The sequence below is a fragment of the Oncorhynchus masou genome, chromosome 21, assembly GCF_036934945.1.
Source record: "Oncorhynchus masou masou isolate Uvic2021 chromosome 21, UVic_Omas_1.1, whole genome shotgun sequence".
In the NCBI taxonomy this organism is placed as follows: Eukaryota; Metazoa; Chordata; class Actinopteri; order Salmoniformes; family Salmonidae; genus Oncorhynchus; species Oncorhynchus masou.
The window spans coordinates 45,044,426-45,058,045 of record NC_088232.1 but is presented as its reverse complement, the minus strand read 5'-3'; the positions used below and the strand labels follow the sequence as shown (position 1 = coordinate 45,058,045).

The 13,620-nt window shown below is 44.1% G+C and overlaps 2 protein-coding genes across 2 annotated transcripts in view; one reads left to right on the top strand and one right to left on the bottom strand.

Moving 5' to 3' along the window:
• Positions 1–702: 702 nt before the first annotated feature.
• LOC135508407 (DNA-binding protein inhibitor ID-2-like) lies at positions 703–2,653 on the top strand. The gene is made up of 3 exons (XM_064928568.1): positions 703–1,163; positions 1,444–1,504; positions 2,081–2,653. Exons 1-2 carry the CDS (start codon positions 813–815, stop codon positions 1,498–1,500), a joined length of 408 nt encoding a protein of 135 aa, XP_064784640.1. The 5' UTR covers positions 703–812; the 3' UTR covers positions 1,501–1,504; positions 2,081–2,653.
• A 2,151-nt stretch (positions 2,654–4,804) lies between these two features.
• The window catches only part of LOC135507514 (kinase D-interacting substrate of 220 kDa B-like), a 114,317-nt gene continuing 105,501 nt past the window's right edge, over positions 4,805–13,620 (bottom strand). The window contains exons 20-23 of the mRNA XM_064927024.1: positions 11,382–11,519; positions 10,550–10,648; positions 8,898–9,131; positions 4,805–6,852 (exon numbers count right to left, since the gene is read on the bottom strand). Of these exons, the coding sequence (XP_064783096.1) occupies positions 5,779–6,852; positions 8,898–9,131; positions 10,550–10,648; positions 11,382–11,519 (1,545 nt within the window). The 3' untranslated portion in view covers positions 4,805–5,778. The remainder of the gene's footprint in view (positions 6,853–8,897; positions 9,132–10,549; positions 10,649–11,381; positions 11,520–13,620) is intronic.

Genomic DNA, 13,620 nt, shown 5'->3' with positions numbered 1-13,620 from the left:
CAGTTCAAATGTATTCATTCAACATCTGATGCCGTGCCCTGGAATGCAATTTTAATAGCCAATTACTACAATCACAATTCCTAGTTTTCCGAATCTTTAGAAATACAATGTGTGTGTAGGCTACCCATAATTTCAAACAAGAGATAATGATGAAATTAAATCACCAGGATGTAGTGTTATGTTGACAGTCAAGGACTGTGTGAGCGCGAGACCTCTCCTAATCTTGACTATAAAGCAAGATATTGTGACACTTATCAGCCCCTTCACCTTAATACATCGTGATGCGTAATTGCGCAATTTACGTATGGATACAAATCATTCTAAGATTTCGTATTTAATATTCTTAAATTAATTCAGTGAGAAAGGCTTTAAAAAAACATTAAAACCATCAGAGAAATGCACGCTCCAGTTGGACAAGCTCCTGGTTCCAAATTACAAATCATTAATTTTCTTGATCAGAAACAGGTAAGGGCTCAATTTTCCAAATTGCCCACCGGAGCTGAAGAGCGCTCTCACAGTGCCACCATCAACATGCGTTTTCACTGGCTGAGAAGACGGGGAAAAGGAGGGACCTGACTGTGAAGCATGCTCAAGCAATGGTTGGGTACGAGGGGAGTGATTGACGTAGCTAATCCATCCAATCAGCACCAATAAAACCCCTGCGTAGCAAACCCTGCCTGCTTGCTATATAAACCACAATGACAGCTTGTTAAACCAGTCCGTTTGCTTACCGACCGTCTGTGAAGGAATAGAAAGAATAATATAACAAATATCTCAACGAACGAACTGAACGTCTCACACGAAGTGTCAATATGAAAGCGATAAGCCCAGTCAGATCTTTCCGGAAAAACAGCGCAAATCTGTCTGAACACAGTCTGGGAATCTCTCGGAGCAAGACTCCCGTGGATGATCCTTTAAGCCTGCTTTACAACATGAACGACTGCTACTCCAAGCTGAAGGAGCTGGTGCCCAGTATCCCTCAGAACAAGAACGTAAGCAAGATGGAAATCCTGCAGCATGTCATCGACTATATTCTGGACCTGCAGATCGCACTTGACTCCAATGTCGCAATAACGAGCCTCCATCACCCGCGACCAGGGCAAGCTACACCCAGGACCCCCCTAACAACTCTCAATACAGATATCAGCATCTTGTCATTACAGGTAAGGATGGGCCGGCCTACTATTGTCTGAAATATCCAAAGAATATAAACAAAGACGTAGGCTACATTTGGTTGGGTCGAATTTGCTGATGGTGTGGACGTATTTGAGTAAGTTTTCTATGCGTAATTATGGTATATTGTGAAATTACACCATTTGGTTACAAAAGGCATGTTTTCCATTATCAAGATTGAGAGGGTAGGACTTTTAATGTGTGCGCTCATTAATAATTCCACGTAGGCCTATTTGACTGCGGCAGTGCTAATGAAGGTTTGTTTTTCAGTCTCCGGAGTTCCCATCAGACCTGATAACGGATGACAGCAGGACTCTTCATCGTTAAAGCGGTAAATATGCTTTTATCACCTGTCTACAATATTATGTCTGGGATTTGCTTGTCTATTAGCCTACTACAGCCTGTTGTGGCAGAATAGAAAGACAATTAACGCCAGTGTGTATTTCTGACAGTATAATCACGCTCATTGTTAATGGTTCAATATATATATATACTAAATGCATTGCATACTGTTTAAAAAAATGAATAGGCAATTATTTGTTATAACGTCGTAATAGCACAGCTGCAGTGACGCTGTCTATAATGCAGAACATCTGTAATATAAAATAAATGGTTCAGATTACTACTAGATGTCTGCACATAATTGGTGCAATCGGAGGCTAGGCGCCAGTTGAACTGCAATTACGATCTGATTCTCTCCCAGATTGTAGGCTGAAGTTGTGTGCGAAAGTGCCTTATGCTGCTCTCCTGTCTGTACTGTGTGTAGGCTACATCTGGAGCCCAGGGTTTGCTCAGTATTTTAGTGTTTGGTTAAATCTTAATACTGCGGCTTCCTCCATGGCGCCAGTCTGTCCGGATCTCTGCCCTGTTTGCATTTTCTAAACATGCCTTTCTCAATCTTTTGCAGGCGTTTGGTTAAGACACAACACACACAGGACCTCGGAACCGGGCTTTTCCCCCCTCTATTTTTGTCCTCAGGTTCTGGAATTTCTTTAATTGAATCAAAAGACTTTGCTTAAAGGACAATCTATGTGATGTGTTTTCAGTTCGGACACTCATATTTAATTTAAGACTTTTTTTTGTCCTTTCTTGAAATGGAAGGCGCGCTATATTCCCGAAACTGGGAGTAAAACAAATGAGATTGTCAAGGATTTCCCTTTATCCCCCTTGAAGTCTTTTTCTTGTTGCGGAGTTGGCTCGTGAATAGAAGACACATTGGTTAGTTACTGTTTAAAATGTAGTCTGTCTTGTCAGAATTGTTACTCTTCTTGGCACATGAAGGACTGGACATTGTAAAAAATGAAATGAACAAGTGAAACCTTGTGAACTCTCTCGGAGGTTTATCTTGTATAGTTAAAGGAATTGCACATTTCTGCAAAAGTGTAATGCTGTACTTAATTATGCTGAAACTTTTTATAAAAGTAATAATGTAAATTGTACCTTTTTTATACAAAAAAAATAAACCAAATGCATTATTTGAGCATGTTTTCCTGCTGTATGGAAGCTTGTAGCCTAGATGACAGACCGCGAGATATGCTGAAATTTGCAAAAGGTAGACTGACACGTATGTCTGGCTGAAAATGGTTCTGCAATGCCAGGTTGTCACGAGTTTCAATTCCAGCGCGTTAACCGGTCCATTCAGTGGTAATGTAATTCTTCAGTCATTTCTTTGTGTCGCAATGGACAAACTATACAATTCTTATTGACTACGTGAGTCTTACAGGCCACACACAGCAGGACTCTAGTTGACCTTTCTCATCTTGACGGTGTTCAGGAATTGAGACCTAATTCTACCTCAACACGCACTGCAGGGGCATATTCCCAGGGTGTATAGGACATTGGGCCATTAACGCGATTATCTCACCTGAGAATAATTCTGCATTAATCTGCTCCTCGGGAAACTGCTAACCTCTACACTTGACAAAACAATGTCATTTTAAATGGCCTGCCAGTGTTGAAAAGACTATTTTGTAGAAAAGAAATGCAGAGCCATTTCATAGATCTCTCGGGTGTTGTCTGTTTTTACGATGTGAAAATACTAGGCAACTACACATTAGTTTGTCTGACAGTGTACACTGTACAACTGAACAACTGAACACTGGACCATGCGCACCTAAAACCACAATCTCCCTCCAAATGGATTGGATTAAGTTTACCATGCAAGCCTAAACTATTGCATGTGAAGCACTGTTCCATTTGTACAGGTAGAAAAAAACTCAGGTTCACAATTTTCCCACAAGTCTCATTGGCAAGCTCAAGTTCTTTAACAGTACACTTGTAATTGAGCCTATACGTGTGCCCAACATACAAAGGGCATATAATAGGTTAAAATATAATTACATTGCATATGTATATTGTGACATATCAACTAACTTGGCCTTCAAATCATCTTTTCCTCACAAGTGAAAGTTCATGCCCACGGTTTAGTGACCATGGCTAATGATTTTTTTATGGGCAGTCCGCCACCTACTGGTGAAAAAAGTACCGCGCTGACACCAGCTAATGCAATTGCGTCTTAACCCATTCTGTACGGATCAAAAATATAGACAATTTCAAATAAAGTTTCTATAAAGAAATAGGTCAATTGAAATAAATTCACTAGGCCCTAATCTATGGATGTCACATGACTGGGAATGGAGAAATGCAGGTAGGGCCATGGATCAGAAAACCAGTCAGTATCTGGTGTGACCCTTTTCCTCACAACATCTCCTTCACATATAGTTGATCAGTCTGATTGTGATCTGTGGAATGTTGGCTCTTCAATGGCTCTGAAGTTGCTGGATATTGCCTGGAACTCTTAACACGCTGTCGTACACGTCAATCCAGAGCATCCCAAACATGGTCAATGGTTGGCATGTCTGAGTTTGCAGGCCATGGAAGAACTGGGGCATTTTCAGCTTCCAGGAATTGTGTACTGATCCTTGCATCATGGGGTTGTGCATTATCCTGCTGAAACATGAAGTGATGCGGCGGATGAATGGTACGGCAACGGACCTCAGGTTCTCATCACGGTATCTCTGTGCATTCAAATTGCCATCGATAAAATGGAATTGTTCGTTGGCCCATACCATAACCCCACCGTCACCATTGGGCATTCTGTTCACAACATTGACATCAGCAAACCACTCGCCCACACAACGCTATACACGTGGCCTGCGCTTGAGGCTGGGTGGATGTACATCTGTGGCATTGTGTTGTGTGACAAAACCACACATTTTAGAGTGGCCTTTTATTGTCTCCAACACAAGGTGCACCTGTGTAATGGTCATGTTTTTTTAATCATCTTTATATCGAGTTGTCAGGTGGATGGATTATCTTGGCAAAGTAGAAATGATAACAGGGATGTAAACATTTGTGCACAACATTTAAGAGAAATAAGCTTTTTGTCAGTATGGTACATTTCTGGGATCTTTTATTTGAGCTCATAAAACATCGGACCAACACTTTACATGTTGCTGCATTTATATATTTGTTCAGTGTGTATGGGAGCAAGGGATATTATTAAATTAAATTATGAAAATAATAAAGGGGTCAACTTTTGAGCTCATAGGAAAAGTATAGTTCAAGGGACGGAAGCATGTTTTGAATTGTTATACTTTATGCAGGAAGTAAAACATGTTTCAGGCAAAGCTTCAGAGAATATGTCTTTATTTCACAAATACATGGCTTCACAATGCACTCTGAAAAAGGTTCAGAACCTGGGATGGACATCCGTAGTGCACTCTGGAAAAGGTTCAGAACCTGGGATGGACATCCGTAGTGCATGGGAAACTCAGGTTTACCACATCACTGTTCACACTAAAGAGATCAAATATTTTTTAAATTATACCACAAAATATCAGTATATTCTTGGGGAAATAGACCTTTCAGTCGGAACGCCAATCCACAGCCACGCTACATAAATTAACAGGTACTTGATAGCTAGAAATTAGGAAAACTTATTTTGTTTTCAAGCACATAAAGCCAACTCAGAGTTCAGTAACCAAAGTACAGAACACATTGCACCAACACACACCACTGTACTGTAATGTCACCACCACAACACAACATTCATAAACACAACTCCATAATTCACTACCATTATCCAACAATTCACTTCCATTATCCAACAATTCACTACCATTATTTAACAATTCACTACCATTATTTAACAATTCACTACCATTATTTAACAATTCACTACCATTATTTAACAATTCACTACCATTATTTAGTAACAGCCAAAGTGAACATGACAGCACACTTAATTGAATTAGAGGGCCATTTCAATTTGACGTATATTCCATTTTAGTCTGATGTCATGGTCATTAACTTTCAAATGATTTCACAAAATCGTTTCAGGACATTGAATTTCTTCAACCCAAATGATTTAATATTTCTAAGGTTGGACAAAAATGTGATTCTCTTCATGTAAATTGATGTTTACTGATCCGCATATCAACTTCTTCTCTCAAATATTTTTTAAACGAAGTCACAGATTAATAGGCCTGTTTTGATTGCCATCCATATCAATGTAACACAGAATTGGTAAAAGGCATTTATTTTTGTAGCACATCACAACATCAAACATCTATGGTACCTCTTCCAAAAAGGCCCGAGCCCCTCTCACAGGACACTCTCTCTCTCATCCTCCAAGAAAATAGCGTCAGGGGCCCCTGTGCAGACTTTGAGGGTCTCGCCGGTGCCCAGCGGCCTCTTATGGATGATCCCACACAGGTTCTGGTTGTGGACGGGCCTCGTGGTGGAGGTAGAGCCGGTGCTGGAGCCTGGGGTGATGAGAACTGGGGTGGAGCTCTCTGTGTCTTGGTTGTCTTGGCTAGTGTTGTTGGTGGCAGCGTTGTTGCTGCTGTTTCTGTTGTTGTTGAGCGTGGTGGTGCTGGGGGTGCGGTTGAGGTTACTCACGGAGGAGCTGGAGCGGAACCAGGTTTCGTCGGGACTGGAGGCCATTGGGCTGCCCTCGGACGGGGCCTCAGAGCAGATGGACATGCGGGTGATAGTGGAATCCTGAAGGCCGCTCAGACTGCCGGGCAGCAGGCCCCTCTTCTTGACTAGACTCTCCAGTTCCAATTTATTAACCCCTTCCTCTTCTGCTTCCACTAACACTTCCTCCAGGGAGTGGTCTGAGGAGCTCTCGCCAGACCTCACACCCGAGTCGGACGAGTCCTTGTTTAGGGCGATGTTGCTGGGCGCTTGGGCACCCCCGTTGTTGAGCAAAGGGGTGTTTTCTGATTCCTCCGGCCCGGACCCCTCCTCCTCGTTGCTGGGAACCTTGTGGTAGCGAGGCCCTGGTCCCTTTACCTTGGAACTGCCTGCTTTAGAGGCGTCAAGCTTCTCATCCTCTTCGCTGATGGGGTCCAGGGGCACATCAGTGTCAACCACGTCCGTGGCTTTAGCACCTCTCTTGGTAGGGAAAGAGGGCTTACGGACATCCTTCTCGGAACCGTCTTTGGCATTCTCCTCTGGGTTTCTGGCATCTCGGTATTGGAGGAACTGGCCCAGGTGGGGCTGGACAGACTTCTCTCCCCCGCCTCCGGCCACGTCTAGCTGGGTCATCTGGGCGATGTACTCACGGTAGGCATCGCGGTACTCTGCCTGCTGCTTGTCTGTAAGCTTGCAGATGTCGTTGGATGACTCCTGTAAGTTGAGGCTGGACATACTCGGGGTATGGTGGGTGGCCGTCTGGGGGAGGGGAGAAGAAAAGGGGAACAGGGGGTATAAAGTGTTTTGTTATGGTTGAGGGGGGAACGAGCGCGTCATGGACGTTACTGGTATGGGCGAAAGGGTGAGAAAAAGCACAAACTCATGAAGTTTGTGGTTACGGCGCTGAAGTTGAACTTACAATGCTTTATTGGAGAGCAGAGAGAGCAAAAATAACATATTTTCTAAGACCCTGCCTTTTGGTGGTGGTGTCCACCCCCGCCACCTCAACTTCCTCAACCAATGACTGCTTGAGTAAATGTAGATGTGTGACTACTTAGATGTGTGCTTTAAGGGTGTTTGGATGGCTTGGTAAGTGTCTGTGAATGTGTTTATCTGTGTTATGAGCAAAAAACAGTACCAAAGTCTATGTATTTGTACTGTGTGTGCATATGGACGTGTGTTTCAGTGTGTTTGTGTGTGTATGTTCAACTCCCCACCGCTGAGTGTGTGAATGAGTGTATGCATATGTGTGTATGTTCAACTCCCCACCGCTGAGTGTGTGTATGAGTGTATGTATATGTGTGTATGTTCAACTCCCCGCCGCTGAGTGTGTGTATGAGTGTATGTATATGTGTGTATGTTCAACTCCCCACCGCTGAGTGTGTGTATGAGTGTATGTATATGTGTGTATGTTCAACTCCCCACCGCTGAGTGTGTGTATGAGTGTATGTATATGTGTGTATGTTCAACTCCCCACCGCTGAGTGTGTGTATGAGTGTATGTATATGTGTGTATGTTCAACTCCCCACCGCTGAGTGTGTGTATGAGTGTATGTATATGTGTGTATGTTCAACTCCCCGCCGCTGAGTGTGTGTATGAGTGTATGTATATGTGTGTATGTTCAACTCCCCACCGCTGAGTGTGTGTATGAGTGTATGTATATGTATATGTGTGTATGTTCAACTCCCCGCCGCTGAGTGTGTGTATGAGTGTATGTATATGTGTGTATGTTCAACTCCCCGCCGCTGAGTGTGTGTATGAGTGTATGTATATGTGTGTATGTTCAACTCCCCGCCGCTGAGTGTGTGTATGAGTGTATGTATATGTGTGTATGTTCAACTCCCCACCGCTGAGTGTGTGTATGAGTGTATGTATATGTGTGTATGTTCAACTCCCCGCCGCTGAGTGTGTGTATGAGTGTATGTATATGTGTGTATGTTCAACTCCCCGCCGCTGAGTGTGTGTATATGTGTGTATGTTCAACTCCCCGCCGCTGAGTGTGTGTATGAGTGTATGTATATGTGTGTATGTTCAACTCCCCACCGCTGAGTGTGTGTATGAGTGTATGTATATGTGTGTATGTTCAACTCCCCACCGCTGAGTGTGTGTATGAGTGTATGTATATGTGTGTATGTTCAACTCCCCACCGCTGAGTGTGTGTATGAGTGTATGTATATGTGTGTATGTTCAACTCCCCACCGCTGAGTGTGTGTATGAGTGTATGTATATGTGTGTATGTTCAACTCCCCACCGCTGAGTGTGTGTATGAGTGTATGTATATGTGTGTATGTGCTGAACTCCTCACCGCTGAGTGTGTGTATGAGTGTATGTATACGTGTGTATGTTCAACTCCCCACCGCTGAGTGTGTGTATGAGTGTATGTATATGTGTGTATGTTCAACTCCCCACCGCTGAGTGTGTGTATGAGTGTATGTATATGTGTGTATGTTCAACTCCCCACCGCTGAGTGTGTGTATGAGTGTATGTCAACTCCCCACCGCTAGTGTGTGTATGTGTCATGTGTGTATGTTCAACCCCACCGCTGAGTGTGTGTATGAGTGTATGTATATGTGTGTATGTTCAACTCCCCACCGCTGAGTGTGTGTATGAGTGTATGTATATGTGTGTATGTTCAACTCCCCACCGCTGAGTGTGTGTATGAGTGTATGTATATGTGTGTATGTGCTGAACTCCTCACCGCTGAGTGTGTGTATGAGTGTATGTATATGTGTGTATGTTCAACTCCCCACCGCTGAGTGTGTGTATGAGTGTATGTATATGTGTGTATGTGCTGAACTCCTCACCATGGGCCAGTGCTGTGTTGTCTCTCTGTGTGTCTGGGTGGGTTCCTCCAGGCTCAAGCCCATGTTACTGAGCTCCTCGAAGCTGAGGTTCAATATGTAGTCGCCCACCTCATGGGGAGCTCCCTGGCCCTGGTGCCTGGCCGTCTCCATGTTGACCACGCTGCTGCCCTGCTCGCTGGCTGCACGTGACTCATCCTGCAGGGCCTGGCCCTCCACATTACGCTGTTCCATCACCTGGGAGACAGAGGGAAGAAGAGAGATGACTTAGACAGGCAAATATACTACCAGTTCTAGAGTAACCCTGTCACCACAATACAAGGTAGAGAATCAACATAGGAAATAACCACGAGCTACAGAGCCAATATACAGTATCACCACTAGCTATGAAACCCAACATACAACCACTAACTCTACAGAGCCAATATACATTATAACCACTATCTATGAAACTCAACATACAACCACACAGAGCCAATATACAACCAACAGAAATAGACTGAAAACTGCATCTATAATATAACTGATAACCATCAGATACTGTATGAAGCCAATACATCACCATCATCTTAATAGGTTACAAACACAAAGTCAGTACTAGTATTTTAGTTCAATACAGAAGGCACCACGGATGGTGATGTCAGAAGTTTGGTTGAACTCTACAGGGCATGTAGTGGTAAGTGGTCCGGTGTCCACATCAAATGGCTTGGGATGTGCTTTGAGGAGGAGCTTGGGATGTGCTTCAAGGAGGAGCTTGGGATGTGCTTTGAGGAGGAGCTTGGGATGTGCTTCAAGGAGGAGCTTGGGATGTGCTTTGAGGAGGAGCTTGGGATGTGCTTCAAGGAGGAGCTTGGGATGTGCTTCAAGGAGGAGCTTGGGATGTGCTTCAAGGAGGAGCTTGGGATGTGCTTCAAGGAGGAGCTTGGGATGTGCTTTGAGGAGGAGCTTGGGATGTGCTTCAAGGAGGAGCTTGGGATGTGCTTCAAGGAGGAGCTTGGGATGTGCTTTGAGGAGGAGCTTGGGATGTGCTTGGGATGTTTTTTATTTGTTTGTTTTTTTTACCTTTATTTAACCAGGCAAGTCAGTTAAGAACAAATTCTTATTTTCAATGACGGCCTGGGAACAGTGGGTTAACTGCCTGTTCAGGGGCAGAACGACAGATTTGTACCTTGTCAGCTCGGGGGTTTGAACTCGCAAACTTCCGGTTACTAGTCCAACACTCTAACCACTTGGCTACCCTGCCGCCCCATGTGCTTTGAGGAGGAGCTTGGGATGTGCTTCGAGGAGGAGAACATGCTAGTTTTCGTAAAGCTGCGCAGCTGGTTTTCAGAATCAGACCCCTGGACTGTGTGGAGACTGGCTGACTGTAGCTCCCACTGACAATAACCTTCCTCCAGATCTCAGGCTGGACGGCCATGTTCTGGCAACACAACGTTAGTTAGTGGAAGGAGGCTCAAACGGACATCTGATCAACGCGAGCTACATGTGATCCTGATTCCAGCCCCTCGAACGAGCAAAGCATACTGCAGACTTTCTCTTAAGGCCCAAGACGCCCCGATTTTAACAAGACAAAGAAACAACACAAAAATACAACTCCGGTGAATAAAAATCAGGATGTAAAGTATTTAAGAGCGGATGTGGGGGTTTTGTCTTACCATCCCTCTGAAGAGCTGCCAGTCCCCAAAGTTCATGCTCATCTCATTCTTCAGCTCTTCCAGGTTGCACTGAGACAGCACCCGGCCATTCACATTGGCCTAACACAGAGAGAGGCAGAGACAAGTTCACTACTAACCAAATACAGGCACATACGGCCGGTTTGGACACAGATAAAGCCAAATTCTGGAGTAGAAAGCACTTTCAATGGAGATTCTCAATCAAGATAGCTTTTTAGTTCAGGACTATGCTGCTAGGCTTAATCTGTGTCCTGGAAACAGCCCCATACTGTATAAATTAGGGCATAAAAAGGCATAAGTTGAGTAAAATAGGAATAAGTTGATTGAAGTAGGGCCATATGTTCAATAAAGAAAAGTAGAGGCATATGGAACTCTTTCAGATGGCAAGAAACCCCTCTAAGAGAGGTTAAAGCAACGTATGCATTTTCAACAGGAGTCCTGTTCTCAAAAGGCGAGCTTGTATTACATATATTTATATACTTCTGGTTCTGTACCTCACCAAACAAGGAGGACTTTTCACATGAAGACACAAGAAGCGTTGTTAACTGGGTAGACTGACTGTGGTCTAGAAGCTTTCATGACATAGATAATTTATAAATGGACTAGAAGCTGCTCAATGCAGACAGAGACATTAGCTGTTTTGTTGAGCCATATAAAGTTGATCAAGATATTGATAGACAAAAATAAACCTTGTGTGCAAATGGATACAATTTAGAATCTTTTGTATAAACTTTATTGACTAAGGTGTTGTATAAACAGGAGCAATATGTATGTGTGTGTGATGGTGTGTGACGGTGTGTGTAGTAGGCCTGACCTTCTTGATAGTGGCGGTATACTGGCCCAGCATGCTAGAGTCCATGCCGGCGATCTGTTTGACGCGCTCACACACTGCGTCCGTGTTCAGAGAGCTGAGGAGTACCACAGGGGTTCCCGATACCCCAGAGGCAGAACCCTGTCACACACACACACATAAGTCCACACAGAATCACCCATTGATGTTGTAGCATAGCAGCGCTCACTCACCACCACTGCAAAGTCATACGGTTAGCGCAAACTGTTAGCACAACGCTTCAACAACCACAGAACAACGTTTCAACGACCACAGCTAGCTTAACATTAATGGTGGTTAACACTGGATTAGCTATTCACTGCAACCAGAAACACTATTCCCTTTTTCACAGCATAGCACAAAGACAAAACACTCCAAACCAAATGCATTACTCTCTGTCAGTGCAAGCACCTGTGAGGTAACAATACTAGAGCATGGTAACGAGCGGCACCAGCTGTGCAGTATGGTCTCTGTTGGGCGTCTGCATGTTAATCTGAACACACTGTTGATGGTAGTGCATTATTCACTGTACACAGATGAGCCGTGTGCGTGTCTCTTCCACTGCTCTCCTCCTTGAGGCTAGAAGAGTGGTCAATACCCTCACCCCCTAATTCTCTCTCTCTCTCTCTGACAGCTGTGTTGACTTGGGCGGGAAGGTGCAGAGGCTTAGAAGACGTCTGTGCTTGCTCTTTTGCTGCGAGAGCTTGCTTGAGAAAGTAAGCTGTACACGTCTTAACAGAGCCTAGCAGAACAGGGGGATCATCGCTCTGTGAAAGGAGGCAGAGGGTGACGCTGACTTGGGGAGGTTAGCTACTGTACACAGACAGTCCTGGAGAGTGCAGCGTACTGCGGTGTCAGCTGCACTAATAGGCCAGTGTGTGTGTGTATGTGTGTGTGTGTGGCTTTAGCAGGTAACACACAATCTGCATGTCTTTCCCTGATGCGTTACATAGAGGCATCCATATTAGCATCCGTTAAAAGCACCGGAGAGAGCAATTATCCTGTAGACTGTAGAGCTCCTCAATAATGACAGCCCAAATTATTTCTGTTTCTTAAGTATTTCTTGGTGGCATTTTAAATCATGCTTCTTAATTGGGTCTTGCAAATTTGGCAAGTAAAACTTTCTTTCTGGTGGGTTTTGTTGAATTCATTTAGAAGTAGAATTCATAATACATGCGTTGGATGACCTAGAAGAGACATTCTAGAACTATTTTCAACTATCGATAAACTGGTGGTTAGAGCACTGAATGCTGATTGGCTAACTGCCGTTATAAATCTCACTGTATACCACGGGTATACATTGCTAACCAGTTTATAATAGCAACAAGCATCTCTGGACTTTGTGGTATATGGCCAATATACCACAGCAAAGGGCTGTATCCAGGCACTCCGCGTTGTGTCGTGCGAAAGAACAGCCTTTAGACATGGTATATTGGCCATATACCACACCCCCTTGGGCCTCATTGCTTAAATATGTCATATGTAGAGATGGACTATATGGAAGGTGGGTGAAGGTTCTTGTCTATGTTTCTAATGAATGACAGGTGGAGGGAAAAGCATGGCATGTTATATTAGTTGGAGGAGGTGAGATAGAAAGGTAGTGAGGTAGAAAGGAAGTGAGGTAGAAAGGTAGTGAGGTAGAAAGGAAGTGAGGTAGAGAGGTAGAGAGGTAGTGAGGTAGAGAGGTAGTGAGGTAGTGAGGTAGAAAGGTAGTGAGGTAGAGAGGTAGTGAGGTAGAAAGGTAGTGAGGTAGAAAGGTAGTGAGGTAGAAAGGAAGTGAGGTAGAAAGGAAGTGAGGTAGAAAGGAAGTGAGGTAGAAAGGAAGTGAGGTAGAAAGGTAGTGAGGTAGAAAGGTAGTGAGGTAGAAAGGTAGTGAGGTAGAATGGTAGTGAGGTAGAAAGGTAGTGAGGTAGAAAGGTAGTGAGGTAGAAAGGTAGTGAGGTAGAATGGTAGTGAGGTATAATGGTAGTGATGTGGTGAAAAAGTTAGAGATGGTGAATTCCAAAGAGATGCGTGTACCTGCTTGGGTCTGAAAGGCTGAGACAACTGCTTCGGGGGGAGAAAGAGAGACAGAGGCAGACAGACAGACAGAGGCAGGCAGACAGACAGACAGAGGCAGACAGACAGACAGACAGACAGACAGACAGACAGACAGACAGACTCACGACATTAGGCCACATGCCGAAGTCATCATAGAACACAAGAGAACAGTAGACACATTCAC